This window comes from Helicoverpa armigera, chromosome 15 (assembly GCF_030705265.1).
Source record: "Helicoverpa armigera isolate CAAS_96S chromosome 15, ASM3070526v1, whole genome shotgun sequence".
Lineage (NCBI taxonomy): Eukaryota > Metazoa > Arthropoda > Insecta > Lepidoptera > Noctuidae > Helicoverpa > Helicoverpa armigera.
In genome coordinates this window covers 4,804,535-4,829,976 of record NC_087134.1, presented here as the reverse complement: position 1 = coordinate 4,829,976, position 25,442 = coordinate 4,804,535, and the positions used below count along the sequence as shown (strand labels likewise).

The following is a 25,442-nucleotide window of genomic DNA, read 5'->3' as shown; positions in this document are numbered from 1 at the left end:
GGTTCTACGTGGATGTATTAATCATTTTTATTTGAAAGTTTTCGGTTGCGGTCTTTATCACTGACATTAAGTATCAATTTTTAAATTAACCACAACACTGTGGTTGAACCACAAAGAGGCTGCAACTGACCAAAATATTGCAAAAACTAAATAAACAATGATTTAGTGGTCATCTGCAACCTTTGCTAAAGGCTCCACAGGGAGTTCATGATAAATAAAAAAACTTTACTTACAAAACACATCAAAATGATGAGTCGGAAATCCATTCCGATCTTCTGTTACTGACAAAAATAGTTGACCGTCCAACGAAATTGTATCTTCTATAGATTCTTGAACATCAACAAGAAACACCTGAACTCACTTATTTACAGTGCACTCCAACTGATTAGTTATTTTATTAACATTCCTTGAACAATGCTCATTAAATAGTTATTAATTTAATAAATTATATTTAAAATCTCAAACTACAAGTAGGTACATGAGCTACAAAATAGTCAGTTGAGCGTTGATTGTTTTAATTGCACTATAATCTTATCGATATGATTAAATCAACGGTTGGCTTAACCTGAAGTCGTAAATATGTAATAAAAAGTAGAACAAACAAAACCAGTAGGAAGTTGTAGAGAAATTCCGACAAACGTTGATGAAGACGAGAAAATTTTCACGTTCGTAAAGCACTCCCCAAAGAAATATGTAGCAGTTTAAAGTATTTAACAATACGACGAGCCCTGACAGTATGTCCTTTTGCCAATACGCCACTATTTTAAGGACAAACTGCAAAGCGAAAAATATGGGACCTCATAACTAAATAGTTAGAGAGCATAAGTTACGTGCTACAGAAAATGTGCCGTAATTTTGCAAACCTTCTTCTAATTACAAATTCTCATGAAAACGATAAAATTATAATCAAAACATGACAAGTTGTTAACTATTTTTATTGATAAGCTATTATAATAAACAGTATGATTTCATAATTGTAATTATATGTCCTTACCACGATTATAAAATTAAAGACAGACGTACAACTATTCTCGGCGGATATATTGTATTAAGACACAAGCTTTAATAAATTGTACCTTTACCTGTACTAAAAGTCACTGTATACTTGGAAAAAAAAACCTTAAACTTACGCTGAACCAGACAAGATTGTAGGACTAACTTGTACTGCAGTATTGTACCAATATCATGCCAATACTCCAATTTGTACGCAGCTATCAATATCGCAAGGAACTGGTTACACATCACCGTACTTGGGTAGTTCAGAAACCACCGGCTTTAGTGTGCCGGGTTCCGTCGGTTTGAAGATTTGCACGATGTTCTCCCCAACCTCATTCATCGTATTCATGACTGCAGTCCACGCCTGCTTAGCGTATTCCACTAAATCACGTTTTGCCCTTCCTCCTCCCATTTCTATGGGGAAAGCCGTCGCGATGGCTAGCATGAACTAAAACAATTAGACAATATAAATGAGCACAACACAATACAAATACACTGCTTTTGCTCTGAAAACTTTTAGTCGGCTGATAGGACTAGAAAATCAGTATGGTGATGAATGTACTGCGCACATTGTGCCGACCGGGATCAGACCGAAATTTGATTGACTGCGTAGTCGTAGTCCAAACAATGGATGTATAGAATCTATGTAAGTCTTAAATATTTAGTTTCCAGTCACTTAATAGCAAAAAGTAGATAAACGTTATACTTACAAAGCATAGAAGAATCGTTAATCGCAAGTCCATGGCGAGGTAACTTCAATGATATTTCAATATCGGAAATGAACCAGAGTATTGAATGTATGGAACCTGTTGATCCCCCTACTTCACTTGGCACGTTCTGGCGTAATCTGACAATATTAATAGAGCCACGGACATTGGTCTATTAAGTAAATATTATTGTTTCTAGCCTCGGTTTACAATATCACAACAAATTCTCGTGGGACCGACAGGTACCCTTCCTTTGTGACTCAGTTCAGCATTCCTTGTTTTAAAGTGCTTAATTTTAAATACAATTCTACTTTGTTATGATCTACAGCAAATTATTATGATTTAGTTTTAATTATACCACCTACAGATATAGGTATTTTATAACCTTCATCGAAATTATTGCTCAACGCTCGAGTTACAAAATTAAACCATATATTAATAATATTTAGAAATATAATCAAATTACTAAATTAAGCATAACTATTGTTACTGATAATAAAAATCGAAAGTTATAACAAAACTCTCTTGGCAGTACAATTATTGTATTATATGAAGGCGTCTATTTTCTCAGTTTTGACACCCTGATGGTAACCTTATTGAGTAATAGGCGTACTCCGGAGGTGACGAGTCGATCTCAATGAATCACATCACAATAGTACCGTAGTCACACAATGTACTGACAAAGTACTGAATTTTTCTATTTACTATAAAACTGTGGGAAATCGAAATGAATAGACTCTTGCATTGTCATCAGTCATAACATATATGCATATATGCATATTAACAACACATTTTGAATCAACAAACATTTTTATTCGTAATACTTATTTACATTAGAAAACAGCTAAAAAAGTAACTTATCTCTATAAATAAATTAATCATCTTAAAAATATGAAAAACGTAATTATTATTATACCTAATATTCGCTCTGGATATTTTCTATTTTCATTTTCCTGTTAGTTTATCCTCGCAATGATGTTTTGAAGCCGATGACTCATTTTAATAGATTTGTACTTGAGATACAATCTGCTGGGGCAATCCAGCGTACGTACCCTGGGATTGTAAATTACTAGTTTACAAACGCGATTTATTCCTGCCTGAAAAATATCAATATTAACGACGAATATCAAAAACGTATAATTTTCTAATTTATTTCCGTGTTCTAAAATTGGTTTTCCGAATATTTTGAAATGGGTCTTGTTGTTTTCTTGAGATAGCTGTTTGAATATATTTTCCTATCAGCACTTTGATTAGAATTATGTATGGTAACTTTTTATTCTTCACAATAATAATTCGACTTTTCTTAGTAGTAGGTACTGCAAACTAAACTCAGTCGGCTGACAGTTGACCCGATGGATGTAAATTCTTAAACATTAAATCTCGATTCCAGTCAAAGTTTTCAGTCATTCCGATACTGGTTAAATACTGATTTATGAGCCAAACCATCTATCGGCCGTCTAAAAGTTTGCAGTGTGCTACTGCCATAGTTATTTAAATCATCTGTCTTAGGAAGCCATGTTCTGAAATCTCTCCAACCATTTTTGAAAAATGATTTCATACTAGATCCCACATTTCCAGCGACTGTTTTCATATTGTGTCCAAAACCCTTTATCGAGTCATGAATATTGTACCACGTCTCTCTTTGTAATGTGAAACTTGAGACTTCTATTGGACATAGAAGTTGAAATACAAGCGCCTGTAAAAGAAATACAGAATTATCTAAAGTTCATATTATATCATCTATCAGTTCGTCTACGTATAAAAAAAGTCGGTATCAGCAATCGAACTATATTTTTTTAGTTTGGCAACTATTCTCTAAGTAAGATATAAAATTAAAAGATGTCTTCAGCTTCAGTAATTAAGAAAAATTTGAAATGACATTAAACTAGCCGTCTACGTTGCACCATTCGCTTCCGATGGGAACTTTATCATACACCAAAATAAACTATAAACCTACTTCTTTAAATACATACATATCTAACACTGAAATATGTTTTCCAATTTTGGTATTAAAGCGTTGGAACAAACAAACTCTTCAACTTTTTAATAAAATTTGGAGAAAACTACAGACATCACGAGTATTATACTTAAGTATAAAAAGGCAAACCAAACAAAATCAACACACAAAGAAGAAAGAGTCGCAAAAAAACTATTACCACTGTCAGCAAGGTCATTGGTTTTCGCTGCATCATCTTATCTTCGAGTAATGAACTCCGTAACGAGACTCCATCATGACGAAGCATTTAAATTCTTCTTTTGTTAATTGATTAATCACGTCCATGAAGTTTTCTAATGTTCTTATGAACTCTGATCAGAATTATCTCTGACAATTGATGTACGTGCGATATTTCTCGATAGCTTGTCTCTGGATTATCTGTTGCCATGAATCCATGTTGAATATCTGTGCCAAAGATGTGAAGAAACAATTTAATAGGATCATAATTTACGCGTTTTATTCACAGACACACAATAGTAGTTACAATTTTAAAAGGTTTCCATAAACTTCAGTACCTATCCCATACTTGACTTCACAAATCTGAATGAGCACTTGACCTAATTATGGGACTGTAACAGATGAAACTACGACTTTATATACTACTATTTTATCAACAAATGCCCGCATTGGTCAATTACAGATTGTTTAAAAGGATATAAATTATGAAATATTCACACGCTCATCTCACAATACCTACTCCGGACATGCCAACAGAATTGTCGGTCAATCAAATCGCAGTCAGGCTTCCCGCCGAAGAGTGCATTTACGTGTAACTTTGTGCAAAATACTCAAGTATCATATGCAATTCAAACACGCAGGAAATGCAAGGTTACTGACACCTTATCAATGGAAAACTAAAATTAATTCCGTTATCAAACATGTCAATTAGATCACCAAAGTGAATGAAAATTATGGTTATGTTCAACAAAGCAGATATGGATGTTGTATAAATTCGGTGGCACTGAACATTCCTCAAGGCGTTTACAAGTGACGATCAAAATGGCATTCAAGGTAAGAAGTAATACTGAATTTTATTGTGCTAATTTTGTTTTTGACCCTGCTGCTCGTGCAAATACCGTTATGTCTGTAGATAGAAGAAGTCATCATTTTCATCATCATCTAACCGGATGCAGCCGTGTATCAGTGTTTAACAAGCAGCGACTGCCCTACCTGACCTCCTCAACCCAGTTCCCCAGGCAACCCAATACCCCTTGGTTAGACTGGTGTCAGACTTACTGGATTCTGACTACCCGTAACGACTGCCGAAGCTGTGCACTGACAGCCGGGAACTACAATTTAACGTGCCATCAGAATATCCGAGATATTTTAAATCAATGTTAGATAGCCCATTTATCCAGGAAGGGTATGGGCTACATTTCATAAGGATTTCCACGGGACGCGGGTAAACTGCTGGCGGAAGCCAGTTATTTACACCAAAGGACATGGCTGGTCACACATAGCATAGGTCCAAGCATAATGCAGAGCCTAAGGTTGTGGAATTCAGAGGCATAGTGAAACTGGTGCAAATATTGTGTATTGACCTGATAATAATGAACGAATATTCTTAAAATACTTCCCGTGGAGAAGTGTACCCATTCGGCACATTTCCCTTGAAATGGATTCTTGGACAGACCTTCTTTTCTTCGGAAGACGTTTGATATCTTTAGACGCACACATGGATACCGCAGCAATCATACTCAGGTTTCTGGTAATTTACCAACACCTTTAATTCGAGGCGGCGCCGTGCTGCTGCCATGCTGTTGCGGTGCTGCTGTAATGTGCCACAAGCTTATTTATTCTTTCCATTGCAGATTCTCAGTGTCTTCCTCCTCGTGTGCTTGGTCGGCTCCATTCACTCCGCATCATTAGAAAGAGTGAAACGTGAAGATGGAGAGGAAACCACGGCAGCACCAGCGACTGAAACCACAGACTCAGGAACAACTGCTCAACCTTCGTCAACCAGTACATCAACCAAGTCTCCACTAGACTTTGGTGCCATTTTTGAGAACTTTGGGCAAATATTCCCGAGTAATAACGGCAACGGTCAGAATTGGTACGAGGGCGCTAGCTCCTTCCTTACCAATGTGCCTAACTGGTTCGGTCAACAAAGATCGTAGATTGTGAATATGTGAGCTTAAAATATTATTAAATATAATATGCTAAAAAAAAGATGTGATGTATTTTTTACTACTTTTTTGTTTCAAGGTATTCCGTCTAACAAAGAGACGTAGAGAATCACAAGGCATTCAGTCCGCAAATGTGGCATTTTGTACGTGAAGTATAAGCATAAATAAAAAGTTCTGAGTGAACTAATTATACGTCGCACAGGTGTATTATAACAATGCATACAGGATAAGTACAACGGAAACAGGTAAATGCCTATATCGATAAACATAATTGCGACGACCTCGATGGCGCAATGGTTACCATGCCGGACTGCCGGACCTGAGGTCCCGGGTTCGATTCCCGGTTCGGTCGATATTTATGTGATGAGCATGCTTGTTGATCGTGGTCTGGGTGTTATAATATGTATTTATAACTATGTATATATGTAGCTATATGTAGTTTATCAGTTGTGTTAGCACCCATAACACAAGCTAATAAATAGCTAACCATGGGGCTAACCGACCGTGTGTGAAGGTGTCGCGATATTTATTTATTATTATTTATTAATTGCAGTGGGTGGAACAAAAAATTGCTCTAAACTGTTATGGATGCGTCAAACTAAAGACTCGGCGATATGGCATAGGTACTTTATAATAGATCCATGTATGCTGTTGACAAAAAAAACGTACAGCGAAGTCTATACAATTACTCGTGTGTTTCGCAATAAAAAATAATTTTTAGCGCCTTATCAATATTTAATTCCGAACTTGCCACGCGCTCCGAGCTAAATAATTTTGTTAGGCGCTTTACATCAAACAGCATGACGTGAAACTGGTCATCCCTCAGTCTTCCAGTACCTATTACCTCGTGAAACTGCTCGTCCCACATTTTTTAAGTATTGGGTATATGATTTTACGAATACGCTCTTCTGCACACGTCTATAATAAGAGCAACGACACGAATGCTGTAAAAAGTTAATACGCGGTGAAAATATAAATTCTTGTACCTACATAGTTATATCCAGTTCAATGTTCTATACATTTTCTTGACTATCATTGAAAAAATGCTAATGACACATTTTTTCCAAAAGAGATCAATCAAATAATTATTATAGTTCAAGGTTGCACTTATTACACTCAAGATTGACTGTTAGATAATTGGGTACTCGTCAGGTCGTTAACCGAGCGTCGGCATAAGAACCATTACATAAAAAATATTTAGTTTGTACATATTGATATAGATACAAACATGTACAAACACATGATTTATGTAACTAGCTGTTATGTAATAGCAATGTAAAAAATATTTTCCGAAGAGGCAGGATATACCTTAGAATCTCTCATTTCAGTTCTAATTCTCAGCTGGTAAACAATTCAAATGAGCTAACTACATACCTTCATAAATAGTATTCATAACTTAACTTACATCATCATCAGCCGTAGGACGTCCACTGCTTAACATAGGCCTCCCCCTTAGATCTCCACAGATACCCAGATACTTACTTCGAAAATCGATTTCTCGTAAAATCGACAAAGCAAGTGCTTTCAAAAAGTAATCGCATCTAGCTTATATAATTTTGCCTGTAGGTACAGTAGACCGCACATCAGTGGTAACTGTCATGCACCTTAACTCAATAGTAATAAGTTCGATTTTCCTATAAAACTGTTACCACTGACCTGAAGGTGACTGTACATTCCTACCTCTAAAACTAAGCTACTTAATTAGTTAATAGTAGAGTATAACACTAATGACGATATAAAAACTATTTAGCACGGACGTCATCAAAATCATGTGAACCCATGTCTTGGGAAATCCATCAAAAGTCATCAATCGTCTATGACCTATTATGCCCCACGCACTGGTCAAAGTCCTCTTAATGTACAGAAAAAAATACACGAGTATCGGCCAGTACACTCTTCAAGGAGGACTGGCATGGTGAGATTTTTTTTCCTAATCTAATTTTGAAGGAAGATTAGAAGTCGTTTAAAACAACCATTTTATCAATTTCTCGATTACAGTCGCGTCGTGAAGAAAAAGTTTTTACAAAAAAAAACTAGGTACTTCAATAATATATGTACAGTTAAACATGAGATAATCGCACACAATACAAAACTGAACACAAACTGAGAACCACCTTTTTTGAAATCGGTTAAAAACAAAAGTGAGTATCAGTAAGTCAATATTAATCAGTAGGAGCTGGTACCTAATGAGGTGATATTGTCGTATCCAATGAGGGTTTCGTAAAATGGCGTCCACGAGGTGGCAGCACCGAGTCGTCAGGTCCAAATAACTGTCAAAGTGCTTATCTTTACTATGAATAGTGAACGATTTTAGTGTTTTTTTTATTTTATAATTAAAGCACTGCATTATTGTTTTACTATTGCGGTTGAGTAAATAAAAAAAACTAAATCATATTGTGTTAAAAAATTTTTCAACAAGCTTTTCCTTAGTACCAGTGACTTTTGCACCCTCTCTCTTAGCTCAATTTTTAGTTCGGAAACCTTATTCTGACCGTAGTCCATAATAAAATCAATAACACTTCCAATATAACAGAATTTCAATAAACAATAAGTTCGGCACCTACAATTCCATACTATTTGACAACTGTTTGGACCAGACGCATACGTGGCGCCACCCGGTGGCAGAAAAAATTTCAAAAACCCTCATTTATTGGCAAAACAGAAGTAATTCATAATAACAGTTTTTGTAAGGTTTTCCCTGTAAAAGTGGAAAGTTGAATTCGATTGTATGGTAAATACATCACGTCATTACGAGAGATATCGAGACATCGTCATTGTTGACGATCCGATATCTCGATGGTGACATAAAAACCGGTTTCCGTTATGGCATGTTTGGATATTCCCATTGTTTGTCTGTTAATTAAGTATGTGTGTTATATCTTGGAAAACGAAAAAAACACACCTATGTAATTCATTAAATAATCAATAAATCCCATAATTTATATCACATAAGTAAGGCATATTATCATACGACACTGGTTTCTGATAACCAATAACATGAGCGGAAAAATCGAAAATATACAGATCATTTTAAAGTCAAGCACTTCCAATATTTTCTATTTATCTTCATTATATCTATATATACTTGTACTAATGTGGGCACTTAAGTTAAACTGCCATCATCCCAAATAATTACACCAGTCTAAATATGAAGCGGACGTAAAGATAACACACCACATTATCCTGACCACTGATAGCTTTAATTGCTGTCTACAACTGCTTTAAATACTGCATACACCTTACTTCTCTACTCTTCGGTAATAGAACAATGCATACATTACTTGTTTCGAGTATACTCCTAGCCTTGTTAGGCGTGGTGTACACAGATTATGGCGGGGAGACTGACAGAAGTGACAACGAGTCAAGCTCTTTGAAACCTTTCATCCGAACATTTGCTGATCGAGTGAAACCAGTGAAGATTACTCCGAAATATGACGAAAGATATCTAGTTCACCATGTGGTAGGAAAGCCTTATGGAACTGCTCCATATGTCCCAGGAATTTACACTTTCCCATACTTTGCGTATGGTGAAATTAACCCAGGGTATCCAGTGTTTAATCCTTATGCTCCCTACTTTAATGGAAATTATTTTATCAGAAAAGATGGCGTTGATAAACCTGATGTTCCATATAATAAAAACTGATCATCGTTATGATTTAAATATTAATACAAATTATTATCATTTAAATGTCATATTTCACACCATAAAAGGCAAAAAAATGGAATCGGGCCGTCCCCAATATATGTTACCAAAACAATAAATTAATTTGTTTTCCACATTAATAAAATATTTCCATAATTACGTTGTTTTTTTTTTCTTATTTTTTTTTATAACAACAGCAAAGCCTCACGTAGGTACTACATGATCATTTTAATTACACCATAGTGAAATTAAAGATACGCAGATGACATAACATTGAATATTTTATGCTTTCTAATAATGGTTTTCCGTGACTTTTATATGGGTATTTTTACTTTTTTATAATGTCCGTGACAAAAGGGTGTCTAAAAATAGACAGAGAGTTTAAATTTTTTGTTATGTGATAATCATACACGCGATGTTTTCACACCAATTTGTGTAACTGATACATATAATTAGGTGTGAAGATCCCATAACGGATACGCATAATAAAAACACGACACCGCGTTTTTAATTATTCCATAGTAGATATATTAAACGTCTATAGAGAATGTATCTTCAAAGTTTAACACTAGCATAAACTTAGATGGATATAGAAGAATAAGACAACCCTGAAGTACAGGGTTAAAGAACCACCCCCACTCAAAAAATTTTGGAGACGAATACAAAAACTATGAATGGATGGTCTGTGAAGGATATTTTAGATTAGACTATTTGGACTCTATAGATATTTGATTTGAGATAAGAGAAGAGAAATGTTTAGAAGCGAGAAAGAATATATTAATACCCAGTTTTCAAAGATTTCCCTGTATTTTCCCCAATTTAAAAATATTATTATCAGGTATAATTTAATCTACTAACTTACATTGTAGTACATTGTCTTAGCACGAAGTAAAACCTAGTAAACCACATTATATCTGCTTGGAAGACGTCCGTGATCAGTATTATGTTCTGCATCGGCATCACGACGTGATTTAATTACGACATAATTATTACTTCATCTGGAAATGCTAGTGGAAGGTTACATAGAAACAAGTTCAGTTAGAATACTTAACAAAGGTTCCGTACAATAAAACACGCCTTAAAAACATTTTACTACTTTCAAAGCAATTGGTGTCCTCTTAAATCAACATTTTTGTTACCATCTAAATACTTACTTACATATCTCGAGAGATACTACGATTTGCGAACTTATACACACTTCTTCTTCCTGTCCCCAAGTTATTTGGTATCGGCGCAATATGTTTTTCACTTCCATTTATCTCTGTCAGACGTCATACTATCATCCACGCATGTCCTCTTTCAGGCAATCTAACCATATTTTCCCTCGATCTACCTGTGCCTCTCCATACTTCGACATTCACACTACATACATACCTACTACGTTGTGCTTTTTCTCAATTGACATTACGTAATTCGTAGCTCAAAGAAAAAATAAATAAAAGCAATACCACTGTATCGATTAGTCACACTTCAACCAAAATAACACCTGTGAACTCACTCGAATGTAAACCGCCATTATTAATAAGTGGTCAACAAATAAAACAGAGATTTTGCTACGAAAACAGCCAAAACTCCTGTCCAGGCCTCTCTAGATCTTTCTACTTACAATAGGTACCTAACTCAAAGTATTTAAATACCATATTTACATAAGAAACCAATTAACACGGTATTCCACATTATGCATATTTTGACTAGGATAAAGAAAATTCTAAGTTTAAACTACGTAATAATACTAGCTTTTGTCAATATACCTATAGAATACTTACTAAATATTTGATGCTACTAGAACTCAATTTGTGTTTTTTTTTTAGATATTTTAAATACGGGGCAGTAGACAAACACTCAGAAAGTATATTAATGTAATCTGTGTACCTGATCAACAATTAATATTTTTTGACTGTAAATTGTTACGTATTTTGTAACACTTAACAAATTCACTGTTTGTAATATTGAAAGTATTCTCTAAATATCCCTCAACAGTATCAAAAGTCAATCAATATCATAATCAATATTTTGTCATTCCCAGGATCTATATTTTGAAGATAGTAAACAAAAACCACGCGAGTTCTAACGAAATTGGACGATATACATAATTATTATGATAATAAGCAGCTCACACAAACACTCTTTAGTGCCGGGGAATCACGCTAGACTGTGACTAAATAAGAAATTCGGCTAAAATATCTATTTTCAATTGTCACTGTGGTATTCAAAGTTTCTAGATAAAAACAAGAACAAAGACGATACAATACTCCCTTCTACTGTTTAACATCAATTATTATAAGAACTTTATTTCATACACAATATATTCATGGATTCGCCTTGAATTTTAGAAAAATACTTATTTTGATTACGTAACTTGTGAAAGCAATACCTAGTTTACTGTTCATAAAATTTAACCTTAATGCTCTTTATTTCTATTTAATGATCGGTTCTAACCACACATTGATCGTAAACAACACTAGAAAACTATAAAGTAACCATAAAATTACATACTTCTTACCCCACGTTATAAAAAGCAGGTACCTATTAAAAGTTTTTTGAAAAGTCTTTTGTAAGGTTACAATCTCAAAAGAATATTGGAGGCTCTTAGCACCATTGAACTAAGTTTGACGCTAAATAAGTTCCTAGAAAAACCTCAAATGGTTGAGAACCACAGATATTTTTCTTTTCAATTAGCATACCATAATGAGAATACTTCAATTGCTTTGTAAAGAGGATAAGTACTCGTACATATATAAAGCACAAGAAAACAAATTCTATCGCAGTCATTTGTTATATTTCGCAACTATGGCATCATTAAAGGTAATATCATAAAGTTATTACATAATTTTAAGGCTTAGAATTGTTATTTAGAAACCAATATAGACGTTATAGAGGTAGAAACGATACATTAAGTACCAAATCTATCCAAAAGAGTACAATTGCAGATTTCGTGTCTGAAGTTCATGGCATGACTGATACAACGCACCTACATATTTTAACATTATCTCCCAATTCGTAATTAGTTAAAAATAATTACTGTCATAAAGTCCAGAAGATTGGTAATCTTTCCACAAAATTAGATTTATTTTATGTTTACAACATGTAACTATACGCTTTTTTTTAAATTTTGTATAGTATATTTAAACATAATATGTTTTGTATGTTTATTTATATTTTACATTTATATTCGTTTTTTTCAGACTTTGTTCATCTTCGGAGTGCTTTTGGCACTAATCGCTACGGCCTTCGCACAGGGTGGTAGAGGCGGATTCGGGGGTGGTAGAAACCAAGGGGGCTTTGGAGGTGGTAGGAACCAAGGCGGCTTTGGTGGTGGTAGAAACCAGGGCGGATTCGGTGGTAGAAACCCAGGTGGTTTTGGAGGTGGAAACCAAGGCTTCGGTGGCGGCTTTGGTGGTGGCAGAAACCCAGGTGGTTTTGGACAAGGCGGATTCGGTCAAGGAGGATTTGCACGAGGCTAAATACTTACACTGAATTGGTTTCATGATTACGAATTCTAAAAATATGGCCATCGATACTTTTGAATTATCATGTCTACTGCAACTGTTCTCGTTGACTCTGCTCTTTAATAATACCTATGTTGTTATGTAAAAGCTAAAATTAAAACGAGACAACTAATTCAAATTCTAAAATAGCAAACTTGTTGTATTTTATTGTTTTTTACAAAACGAAAATAAAATGTTGAAATTGTTGATGATTTTTTTATTTGAACGACTTTTTCGCTATCGACATGAGTTCACAAAATTATAGGAATATTTAGTCAAGCTTACGTCTAGTTAGCTCTCAGATCAATTACCCCCCCTACTTATAAAACCTCTAATCACCTTCTAAGCAACATAATAACTAATGTTAGTTAAGACATACTTAAGCAACGTTTATAAGTAAGGAATTTCTTAAACAGCCCTTAAGTATTATTTATATTTAATTCACGTTTATAAGTAAGGCTGTTAAGTCCCAGGAATATTGTAAAGTATAATGAAATGTAAGGTGCAGCCTGAAGAATCAACATGTTTCATATTGCACCAATGAACTCTAATTAGATGCAACCAATAATTATTTCCAAGTAAAACCTCAAAGCTATGAAATACACGCATTTCATTACTTCAAGTATCATGTTTTAGTTATTAAATAATTACGATTACATAAAAAACAATTGCTTTGTATTGTATAAAAGGCAAATAAAAACAATGTATATTGCAGTATTACTGTAGAATTCACAACTATGGGATCATCTAAGGTAATTATATAAGTAAACATCGTTATCATCTACCTAGCCCTTTCCAAACTATGTTGGGGTCGGCTTCCAGTCTAACCAGATGCAACTGAGTACCAGTTAACAACCCAGTTACCCGGGCAACTCAATAACCCTCGGTAAGACTGGTTGTCAGGCTCACTGGCTCCCCAGCGGGGCCCAGCAGGGCCAAGGCCTGCCGGGGCTGCGGGTTGTTCGAAAGAGATACCGCGACCCTGGTACATAAAAGGCCTATGACGGAACACGACGGTTTTTAGTCAGTAAATCTGGCTTCTGACTACCGGTAACGACTGTTAAAAATGTTCAATTCTTACAACACACATAGCAGTACTCCATATCGGTAGGAGTGACATTAAATCCAAACTAGGTGTTAGTTAATTTAAACAATGACACCTATTCCTATACCGCAAAATTCTGTAATTTTGCACTCGTATATTTACAGAAAATAATCTCCGTAACGGATAGTCCGTTTCGTTCAGGAGCCACTGGCTGAGACAACATGTAATTTTAGAACGAATACGTCTATAGATCGGGTTGTATTCAAAACTAGCCGATCCTGCGAGCTTCGTATCGTTTAAACCTTCACTGGACCTCTACAAGCAAAGACCAGCCACTCTCGAGTTTAAGTCAGACTAACGAACAGCAAATCATTTTTATATATTTATAAGAAGATTACATTCTGACGCATATAGCCTTTTCAGATTCTGTTCATCTTTGGACTGTTGCTGACCTTGATCGTGGCAGCCTTTGGTCAAGGTGCACGTGGAAGCTTCGCGGGCATGAGGGGGGGAGGCAGGAACCAAGGATTTGGAGGAGGCATGCTCCAAGGTTACGGCGGTCGAGGTCGCGGTGGCAGGGGTTAACTACGGGTGAAACAAATAATTATCGCATACTTAAGCCCCTTATTTTGAGATGTTTCAATAAGAAATAAATTCGTACATTTCTGTGCTTACATGACATAAGCATAGTATGTAATCTGTTAATGTGCCAATAAATAAATATATGCTTATTATTACAAAAAATATGTATAAAAGTTAACAAATTGAACGAAAATAACTAGGTAAACTGTAAAATGTTAATTGGGTGCAGATAAAGAAAATAAATCCATTTTAAATTATCATGATTGTGAGAAACCTATAACCTGAACCTGGAAGAACAAGACCTCAAATCAAGATTAAAATCCAATTTACCAAATTACCTAAAATATTGAAATAGCACATTTCCATAATAAATAAATTAGCATGCAAAGCTGCTTTATGTACCTAATCACATTTATGACTTCTTACCTACACATACATACGAACACGTATGACGGCTGTTCCCAATAATTTATCTATCTACTGTTTCGCTTAGTAAAGATAGAAATTTGACATTCCTACTAATATTATAAATGCGAAAGTAACTCTGTCTGTCTGTCTGTTGCGCGTACACGTCTAAACCACTGAACTGATTTTAATAAAATTTGATACAGAAATAGAGTTGACCTTGAGAAAGAACATAGGATAGTTTTTATCCCGGACTTTTGGAAAATTCTCTTGGAAACGCTTATATCGCGTCTACCGAACTCTACGCGGGCGAAGCCCCAGGCGGAAGCTAGTTACTTGGATAAAGCCAACGTCAAAATTACATCTTTTGTAAAGAAATCAGTAGATAGAATATTGGGAACTAAAGATAATGTCGCTGGATTGGTGTGGTCCTCACAAATATCAACGCTGAAGATAAACAGCTGATTGTGGTTGTGACCAAATATTCGGGTTTTGTATTCATTTACACTACGACAGTGGTATCCAAAGTTTTCGTACTTTACTGCACTAGCACTTTAGTGTTCATTTTAACAGCTGAAATTAATCCTACTTCCTACTTATATTATAAATGTGAAAGTTTGTGAGAATGTATGGATGTATGTTTGTTATACAATCACGCGAAAACGGCTGGACCGATTTGATTGAAATTTGGTATGTAGATAGGTGATACCCTGGATCAACACATAGGCTACTTTTTATCAACACACCACGCGGACGAAGCCGCTGGCGGAAGCTAGTAATGCTATATTTGCTTGTAGCAGTTCCACTACGCTTTATCGTGAGCAAAAGGGTTCAAACCACTTTCCCTTCTCGCTAGAAGAAATAAATAAGATAATGCAAGTGCTCTCACAGTGACTGCAATATATGTGCTTTCTAAAATGGATCTGGAGAAGGCATTATACTTCTTTACTTTATCTAAACCTACTAATACATATAATAAAGCTTAAGACTTTGTTAATCGAAGAAAATAGGTACTGGACCGATTTGAAAAATTCTTTCAGTCTTTGATCCGAGTGCCTAACATTTTACCCGAGTGATCAAAGTAGTTTCCATGAGACGCTGGTATAGTCACTGGAAATAGTGATTTATATAGCTTAAACCTTCAAGATAAACTGATAACTTAATAATTATATTCATAGGCTAGTTATAAAAGCCTGCTGTATTAGGGCTTTCATGAAACGTTTATTTAGGTTTCTCACCGATAAGTTGGGTTCTATTCCAGCTGTCGGGTGGGAGTTAAAGCTAATGACCAATAATTTTTTTTAATGATGATCTGTTACAAATCTTGTGCATGTCAAATAATGATTAAAAAATAATATTTATCTCCTACAAGAAAAAATATAGTTGGAAACCACAAACTCCGGAGCTATCAATTAGCATAGTGTAACTAAAAAAAACTTCGGCAGGTTTCAAGAGATCATATATAAAGCACAAAGGAATAATATCCTTGACAGTGATCTGTGAGAGTTCGCAACTATGGCATCATCTAAGGTAACACTTACATAATGTTTTGTTTTGAACTATTTTACAAGGCGTGTGTGACGTTTTGTTTGCAAACATTGGATTCTTACTTATATTTGTCCCAAAAAATTCAATCCATCTTTACAGAATTTCATTTAAAGATATGTTTATTTTGTAAAATGATGTACTGTACTGTAAAATGATATAGTAAACTGTTTCCATAAAAATACCAATTAATAATTGCTTCACTTTCTTTACGTTTCTCGAGAACAGCATATTATACAAATCTGATTGTAAATCGTCATTTATCGTCATCGTTCATATTCATATTTATCCTATTTCCAGATATTACTTCTCTTCGGAGTGGCGTTAGCCCTGATAGCCACAGCCTTCGCACAGGGCTATGGTGGCGGTGGTGGTTACGGCGGCGGCTTCGGTGGACAAGGAGGCGGCTTTGGTGGTCAAGGAGGCGGCTTCGGAGGCCAAGGAGGCGGCTTCGGAGGCCAAGGCGGCGGTGGCGGTTTCGGAGCTCAAGGCGGTGGTTTCAAAGTACAAGGAGGAGGATTCAGAGCCCAGGGCGGCGGCTTTGGAGCACAGGGTGGCGGCTTTGGAGCCCAGGGAGGTGGCTTCGGCGGCCAAGGAGGTGGCTTCGGAGGACAAGGTGGTGGCTTCGGCGGACAAGGAGGCGGTTTCGGAGGAGGATTCGGGGGTGGACGAGGAGGCTATGGACGTTGATTTTGAAGTGGAAATGTACGCTTACGGAGAATGATTTGAAGCTTTATTTTTTTTTTGTTCCTTTTTAAACCAATACTCAACTTGAATACAAAATTATTTTGACGACTGTGATATTTTCAGTTCGGAAAAATGTACTTGTTTATTTTTTTGTTTAAAACTTTGTTGTATAAAGAATACATAATTTTATATTGAAACATGTAAATAGCTAATTACGAATTGTATTTTCCCACGAGTCACATGACGCAAAGAAAAATAAATAAACAATCTTAGTTTACTTTATAATAAGTATTTTTTTGTCTAAAACCTGAAATTCTTTCCTAGTATAAGTAAGTGTAGGTAAGCGACATGGCACTAATGCTGACTACAAGCTAGATTAGTATTCAGATTCCAGTGCTTAACAACGTAAACAAAGTTAATATTAGATACTTCTTCTACCAATATATTTGGCTCCTTGCTTAAGAACTTAATAAAGCACAGAAAATTATGGCTCATTGTACAAAAGCGATCAAGTGTTTGAACATCTATCAATGAATTGAACATCTACTGACACTGTTCAATCTTATCATTCTGATTTTCATAACTTAAATGGTGTACAAAGCCTTGTGCAACTACTACCTAAAAATCGATTCCTATATCAAGTCAAAATGGTTTGTGGACGGTTAAGATTTCCACAAAGCAGCCCGGAGTCTGGAAGTAGGTGGCAATACACCCCTGCCTCGAACATCACGTAAAGGTCGATCCTTGACATGATCTACATATAGGAAGATATAGAGGGAATATACAAAATATACCTGTGTCTGCGCAAGACATTATTTCAAATTGTTTGCGCAACTAGTTGATCTCCTTCGAGAACAATCGCAGATACCGACTATTGGTATGAATGCCAGTCTGACAACTAGAATTTCTGTAACAAACAATATTTATCTAGAATTTCGGTAACATGTAGACACACAATGTCACCTGTTATGCCGAGCGTGAAGCCCGCAGTTAATTCTTTGCGCGTCAAAAAGACGCGTGGTAAACATAGACAGCTAATATCTGTATTCAAAACCGGCCAAGTGTGAGTCCGACTGCAGGTTCCGTATCTACTACAGGATATATACGATGCTCTGCTTTTGAAACTGAGCATTTCATTATTACAATCGGTGATTCACAGCCCTACCATCACCTATAAGAAAACAACTTTGGCCTTAATATGAATACTATGAAAAGTAAAAGATTTCTTACTGTTACAGCCTTTTTATCGTCCCACTGCTGCGCACAGGCCTCCTCTCACAGGGAGAAGGATTGAGCATTAATCGCCACGCTTGCTCAATGAGGGTTGGTGATTTCAGACTATATAGTCCAGGTTTCCTCAAGATGTTTTCCTTCGCCTTTTTATTAGCCATTGGTGTCCAAGATATACTTACTTACATACAAACTTAGAAAAGATTGGTACTTGCCTGAACTGGAATCGAACCCACACCCTCATACTAGTTCTTTACCCACTATGCCACCACGACTTTCATTCGAAAGATTTCGAAAATATTTCTTAATTTTAAAATATTCTTGCTACATTTCATGATGTCAGTTCAGCGAGACAAACTATATATTCCTCTACATACTTGTGGTTGGGTCTCAGTAGCCTACAATTAACCCAGAATAAATGATCCGTAGTTAAATAACTAAATTATTTTACAAATTGTATACTTCGACCGTAGATGTACATAACCCTAAAATTGTTAGTTGTTGATTAAAATAGAATGGAGATATATCTACGTCTATTGTCTTTCTTTCCCGTCACGGTAAATTGCTCTGTCTATTTTAAAGATAATTCGCTTTAATTGGTAGTGTTCAAAATGCGTGTGGGAATTCGGCACGATCACAAAATTAAATCTTTTTAATACCTGTTCTATGGTAATTTATTTACGTCTAAGCGGTCTTTTACGTTAACTGTATTTTAAATGTCCCTTCTTTTACGTACAAATGATTTGAATACTTATCATCGTCAGCCGAAAGACGTCCACTGCTGAATAAAAGCCTCATCCAAGATTCGCCATGGTGCAACGGGTTGCACCATGGCGAATCAGCGTGCGGATGCCCGCATCCGCACGCTTGTTCCCTGATAGTATCCAAAAAGTCCAAATTGTTAATAGAATTTCCATAAATTGAAAAATAAAATGACATTTATAGGGGAAACCCCTCGGAGTTTTGGGTCAAAGCTCAAAGCTCAATTTTTGCACTTCCTACTAGACCAATGAGTAAGATAGAACAAAGTCCAAACTTTTTTTTATTTTTGCGATGATTCAAATAATAAATAATAGGTTCTTACTATGTCAGTATAAAAAAATATTTAATAGATTGTTGTATGTTGTTTATGGCAAAACATGGGCTCATCTCATAGTACCGATGATATTAGAATGATACATTTACATTGTATCCTGAAGGGAACACACCCCATAGTTGATAGATACGGAAAAGCGTCGTGAAACTGAACGCCGAAGCTCAGAGTGAAGCAAAGGGTGTGCAAAGAACTTAGGTCTTTCAGGACTTGTATATTATACTGTATCATCCGCGGCGGACGAACCGCCCGTACTATAGTTTGCCCTAACCCTAATCTATATAATAGTACTCTATGCCCTAAACTGTCGTCACATTTTACTGACATTTTTTGTTACCTACGGAGTATCTAACTAAAATGACGAGTTGCTATGTTGAAAATCAAGAAAAACTACTGATAAATTACAAATTATTACTGGAAAAGTAGGCATTTAGGCAATTTATCTTTACGAATTCACTAGATTTTTCTGAACATGATTCTTTTGAGATACTGCACATACTTATAGTGGGCCGGATTTGAAACATCTCCTTTAGGGGGGCATTTTTCAACTTTTGGCAAAAAAACAACGGGACGACAAAATTAGACCCGTTTAGGCGAAATACTTTGAAAAACAATAAAAATCGTGACACAAAAATTATACCAACGAGTAGATATTATAATATAAACATATGTGTAAAATTCCAGGTCAACAAAAACTTGTAAAACAAGATATTTTTCCAATCCAAAAATATCGGAAAACAAATCGTGGGATCTTTAAATAGATGTTTATTATGCGTATTTTAAAATAAATAACATTATTTTGATGCAAACCAAAAACAACCAGCTACTTTTGTTAGTGGTGGCTTTGCTAGTATAATAGTTTCGTGCCTGGCAATTTTTATTTGAAAAGCTTTGTTTTGAAAGTTTTTATATCTATGAATATTGTATTTTCTATGAATATCTATGTATATAAGTATCTATCTGTGGTATGTATTGACAGCATGACAGCTATGCTATTAAAGGGCAAATTTTTGTAAAGATATATCAAAGACATATAAGTATCTAATAGTATCAACAGTTAAAATGCAATGCTTGCTGTATGTATTAAAACAAACCCATATGGATAACTTTAGGAATCATAGTATGTCTGGACCGTAAAGGTTTGTAAAAGCTCCTATGTATTTCTGTATTTCTTATCAAACAAAAAACCCGCTATGGTACAAAAGTCCAATGGCCGATTTTGAACCATCAAATCACGATGATGAGTTGTGTTTATTAAAAATGTTGATACCCGCTTGTTATTTGTGAATCAAAGGCGTGGTACGAGGTCAGTCGTTCGTGAATTCCCAAACCTATGTGATTTCATATATATATCAGCCTTTATGGGCACCATGTATCAGTTTGTGCTTAGACGATCTAGCTCTAACAACGCAAAATGGCAGTAACTAAAGTAAGTCAAAATACCTATGTATAAGTTACCAAAAATATTTTATTTACAATTAAAATAATTTTATTTTAAAATTATATAAAAAATCCAAAAATAAAACTTTATTAAAAAAATTGTCTTATTCAATTAGTTTTTGTGACTTTTTTACATCATAACTTATCACAACAGTTCCATATTTATGTCCCTTTTATTGTGCAGACTACACTTTAATCTTCGAAATTTTGTACCTTACCATTTTTCACCAGTCATATTTTATATAGGTATATGGCTAATCAATGCATTCTTTTTGCAGTTCACATTGGTGGTGGTAATCCTGGCCGTCCTGGTGTCTGTGGTCACCGCACAATTCGGCTACGGAGGATTTGGGGGTGCTCGGTTCGGAGGAGGCTACGGTGGTTTCGGCGGCTACGGTGCCTACCGTGCGGGCTACGGTGGCGCTTTATACCGTGGTGGTTACGGTGGATACGGAGGCTACGGAGGTGGCTTTGGGGCGATCGGAGGAATTCGCGGATACGGATACGGACGCTAAACAATCGACAACAAATGGACAAAACTGAGCAGCTAACTGGATGTGGTACCGACTGTTAAGTAATAAATTATTTAGTTTTACTGAAATTTTTATTCCTTTTTTTTCTAAACCTCCTCTAACATAAATGATCTAGAAAACAAACACTCAAATTCTAAGGTATACTAGTCACTATAAAATGCTAATTATTATACACTGGGGGCGGATTAGTCATTTGATCAAAAGTTGCTCTAGCATTAGACATAAACTGTGACATCAGCTGAAGGAAAATACTTCCAAAATACAAGGCCATCTTCGAGCCTCTGACCAGTGAACTATCATTTAATGCAAAACCACTTTTGGGGACTTCTGGTTTAATACTATTTGTCTCCAATGGTGGTGCAACTTTCTCCTCTACGGCAAAAGAAGGTGGTACTGCTTGATTCGATTCCATAAATTCTCTTACTGGTTCAGCTCTCGAGATATCAGTAAATCGTGGTGGTATAACCATATTCGAGGATAAAGGAGGCAGAGCGCCTTCTAATTTTACATCATTGGCAATTGATTGGTTAGGTGGCATGACTATGTCATTATATAGAGAGGGCGGTGGTACACTATTTACTATAGGGCGAGGAGTAGGGGTCACAATAACACTTAAAGGCATAGAAGGAGGTGCTGGGGATGAAATTATCAAAGGACTAGGGGAAATAGGTTGTATAGGCGTACCAATTGGAACTACTGGAGAAGATATAAGCGGTATTACAGATCTAGGTGTTTGATTAGGTACAGCTATATAAGGAGGAGGGTTTAAATGTTCCTCAACGTGCTCGAACACTGGTGCAGGTCTGATTGGTCCCGAAACAATTGGCGCTGGCGATGCTGCCTCAACTGGCACCACAACAGCACCAGGGCTCCTCTTCTGAATTGAATGCTTTGTTCCAAAAACTCCGAACGGTGACCATTTTTGTCTTAGAAACGTTAACGGCTTCCTTGGCAGAGGTTTAAAGTTAAGTTCGAAACCTCTTTGGAAGCTTATCCCTTGGAACAATGGAGTGCTGTCCACTTCAAGCCACAGTATCGCCACGATTACAAACACGATCTGGGAACCAGAGAAATTACTTTTAAGTCCTAATAAAACACGATTTAAATTACAATCACAACACAACACTGAATATACCTGAAGGAACTTCGTCATGATGCAAGGGATGCCACAATGAAAATCAAAAGAAAATTACTGGCCAGACTTTAAGTAATATTTCTGACGGAAAATTGTTCCTTCATTCATAATTAATTGTAATTAATCCGACCTTTATTAGGAAGCACGCTATGACATTACACTCTCCAAGGTTTGTATTGTATTCATAATTCAATGATACTTTCCTGTAGATTGTTCATCTTTGCCATTACGACAAGGATCTGATTGTAAGATGACTGAAGAAGGAGTTTAATTCACCTATCGGAACGACTTTACAGGAAATTACTGTAAAAATAAAATTAAAATTCAGTTATTCTTTCGAAACTTTACTAGCCATCTACGAAAGAATGAAGAAAATAATTCTGCTGCACGCCAATAATTTGACATAGTTTAATAATAACAGTTAAACCATAAAAATAATCTAAAACACATCACCTCTACCTGTAAGACTTGATTAATAGTTTCCTATAGGCAGATTGGACTTTGCCCCACAACTTTGCAAATGAATATTAAATATCTTCGCGATTTTCCGACCGCAATGACGACGCTATTATTATCTCGTTCAATGTTTAAAGGTTGATATAAATCAAGTATCAGATTGTTACAACCGCTACAAACTTAAAGACATTAAATAAAACAAGAACAGAAGTATGAATCACCCGCCGTGTAACACTTATCGGAACAGAATGACAAACATCGGATATACAACCTCTTTCCTCTATTATGCAACAACTGTCGTAAAAACGATTGCTCGGAATAAATATATCAGGCCTCCAAATAATTATTCCAAGTAAAAAACTCGATAAAGGAGAAATCCTGCGCTTCGGAACCGCGGTTTAAGTAACCCTACCAACCAATACCTGTTTGCCATAAATCATTCGACCGTTACTTTAACCTGGTTCTTAATATATTCCGAACAGTTCTGTGACACAGCTACAGAATAACAATACAAACTAAATGACAATATTAATAAGTTTTCTTAATAGTTTGTATGTGCATTGGGTGTGGGGAAAGACACCAAGTTATAATAGCGTGTGCATGAAAGTGGTTATAAGTGGTAGGGATTCAGTCTGGCTGATCACTGGCTGGGACAGTTGTCTGGCCACCGTTAATGGATCACCACCATTTGGTATAAAAATACTTATATATAAAAACAATCGTCATATAATTGTTATATGAAACGTCATTGTGAAAGAAACATGTGAGTGAATTTCAAAGTGTGAAGGGCTAAGAAAACTTATGTCTGGATTTATTGAGTTGAAAGTCGAGATCGGATATACCTAAAGGTACGTTTTAATTTCCTGACATTTTGTTTTTTTTTACAGCGAGAGGTTACGTAACTGTTATCAAAAATGCTTTCATTGTGTCATCGGTCGAGATCTTGTTTTAAAAGGATATTATTATCGAAGTTATAACAGATCAAAAGTATTTTTTGTAAATCAAAATGGATCCTACAATAGCTATTAAACTGGCAATACTCTAGATTAAAGATTTAACTTGATTAAAAGTGAAAACTATGAGAAAGAAGAGTGAACCATTATATCATGTTACATATTATTATTCTCATACCCGTGGTTATAAATAAATAATACCTACATAAAATTGCGTGCTTGGCAAAAGATTTTTATTGCTTGTGTTTTAGAAATATAGAGGTAGAAAGTAAGACATTTCCCGCCATTACTCATGATCAGCAAAACAAAGGTAATAAAATAAAGAAAATACCATCCACATAAGTTGTAACGTTAGTGTGGGTGATCATTGTAACGAGGTAAATAGATATATGTTTATAAGGAGCGTCGTTGTAAGGTAACTGAGCACTTTATCAAGACGTAATCACTACAGAACAAAGTCGCTTTTTCTGTCCCTATATCCCTTTGTACGCAAAAAACTACGCAACGGATTTTGATGCAGTTTTTTAAATAGATAGAGTGATTAAAGAGGAAGGTTTATATGTATAATAACATACATTAAGTAGTGGGGAAATACTGTTATCCCGTGCGAAGCCGGGGCGGGTCGCTAGCAATTTTATTAAACAATGTCTTCTACCGTATTTGTCTGAATGTTTGCCATAAACGATAAAACGAATTTATGGAGTTTCATACTCAGGTTTTTGACCAATAGATTGAATTATGAGAAACAGTTGGGTATAGACCCGTAACAATCCGTACCTGATCCACAAAACCAAACTTCATACAGAATCTATTATGGTTGATGATACTAAGATACCAACAATGAAAGTTTAGCTATGTTTTGCAGCCTTAATGCAACCTATTTAATCTTTTTGCTATTCGTAATATAAGTCAAAACTACATACGTGTATAATATAGTTTTACCAATGTTCCCTAGTTTTCCTACCTGGTTCCCCTTTTATGAAAATGGGAAATTATGAGATCCCGTTATGGGTAGGGGGTGAGGGAAGAAATGTTAGACTTTTACAGACCACCATAGTTCCTTTTAGAGAACTAGGATAAAAAGTAGCCTATGTCCTTTCTCAGACTCTGGACTATATGTTTACCAAATTCCATAAGTCAGCAGTGTGCAAGCCGATTATAGACAGTCAAGAGTTACTTTCGCATTTATAACATACTTAGTAAATTTATGAAGTCACGTAGTCTTCCTAATAAGAGTATTATTTTGAAGATAAATCAGTATACAGCTAACACTGCTCTAGTTGAAAGTCTTTCCTCGTTACGTAAAAAAATATTGCAGCTTAGTTATGTTAGAAACATGAGCCAAATGACATAATAAGCGGGTTTAGTTTACCTCTATACGC

General features: G+C 35.6%; 4 protein-coding genes and 1 long non-coding RNA gene across 5 annotated transcripts; 3 read left to right on the top strand and 2 right to left on the bottom strand.

Annotated features, from left to right (window-relative positions):
- Positions 1–921: 921 nt before the first annotated feature.
- Positions 922–2,051, bottom strand: LOC135117814 (uncharacterized). The gene is made up of 2 exons (XR_010277184.1): positions 1,707–2,051; positions 922–1,444 (listed from the first exon to the last, which is right to left on the bottom strand). It is a non-coding gene; the product is annotated as an uncharacterized LOC135117814 (long non-coding RNA).
- A 10,110-nt stretch (positions 2,052–12,161) lies between these two features.
- On the top strand, positions 12,162–13,163 carry LOC110376388 (uncharacterized). Its single transcript, XM_021334853.3, has 2 exons — positions 12,162–12,273; positions 12,654–13,163. The coding sequence occupies exons 1-2, from the start codon at positions 12,259–12,261 to the stop codon at positions 12,930–12,932; spliced, it is 294 nt and encodes a 97-aa protein (XP_021190528.3). The 5' UTR covers positions 12,162–12,258; the 3' UTR covers positions 12,933–13,163.
- Positions 13,164–16,434: 3,271 nt separating this feature from the next.
- LOC110376395 (uncharacterized) lies at positions 16,435–17,508 on the top strand. The gene is made up of 2 exons (XM_021334859.3): positions 16,435–16,518; positions 16,834–17,508. Exons 1-2 carry the CDS (start codon positions 16,504–16,506, stop codon positions 17,221–17,223), a joined length of 405 nt encoding a protein of 134 aa, XP_021190534.3. The 5' UTR covers positions 16,435–16,503; the 3' UTR covers positions 17,224–17,508.
- A 3,306-nt stretch (positions 17,509–20,814) lies between these two features.
- LOC110376381 (keratin-associated protein 19-2) lies at positions 20,815–21,584 on the top strand. Its single transcript, XM_049845392.2, has 2 exons — positions 20,815–20,972; positions 21,262–21,584. The coding sequence occupies exons 1-2, from the start codon at positions 20,958–20,960 to the stop codon at positions 21,496–21,498; spliced, it is 252 nt and encodes an 83-aa protein (XP_049701349.2). The 5' UTR covers positions 20,815–20,957; the 3' UTR covers positions 21,499–21,584.
- Positions 21,585–21,640: 56 nt separating this feature from the next.
- LOC110376380 (proline-rich protein 36) lies at positions 21,641–22,800 on the bottom strand. The gene is made up of 2 exons (XM_021334846.3): positions 22,652–22,800; positions 21,641–22,573 (listed from the first exon to the last, which is right to left on the bottom strand). Exons 1-2 carry the CDS (start codon positions 22,667–22,669, stop codon positions 21,677–21,679), a joined length of 915 nt encoding a protein of 304 aa, XP_021190521.3. The 5' UTR covers positions 22,670–22,800; the 3' UTR covers positions 21,641–21,676.
- Between the last annotated feature and the right edge of the window lie 2,642 nt (positions 22,801–25,442).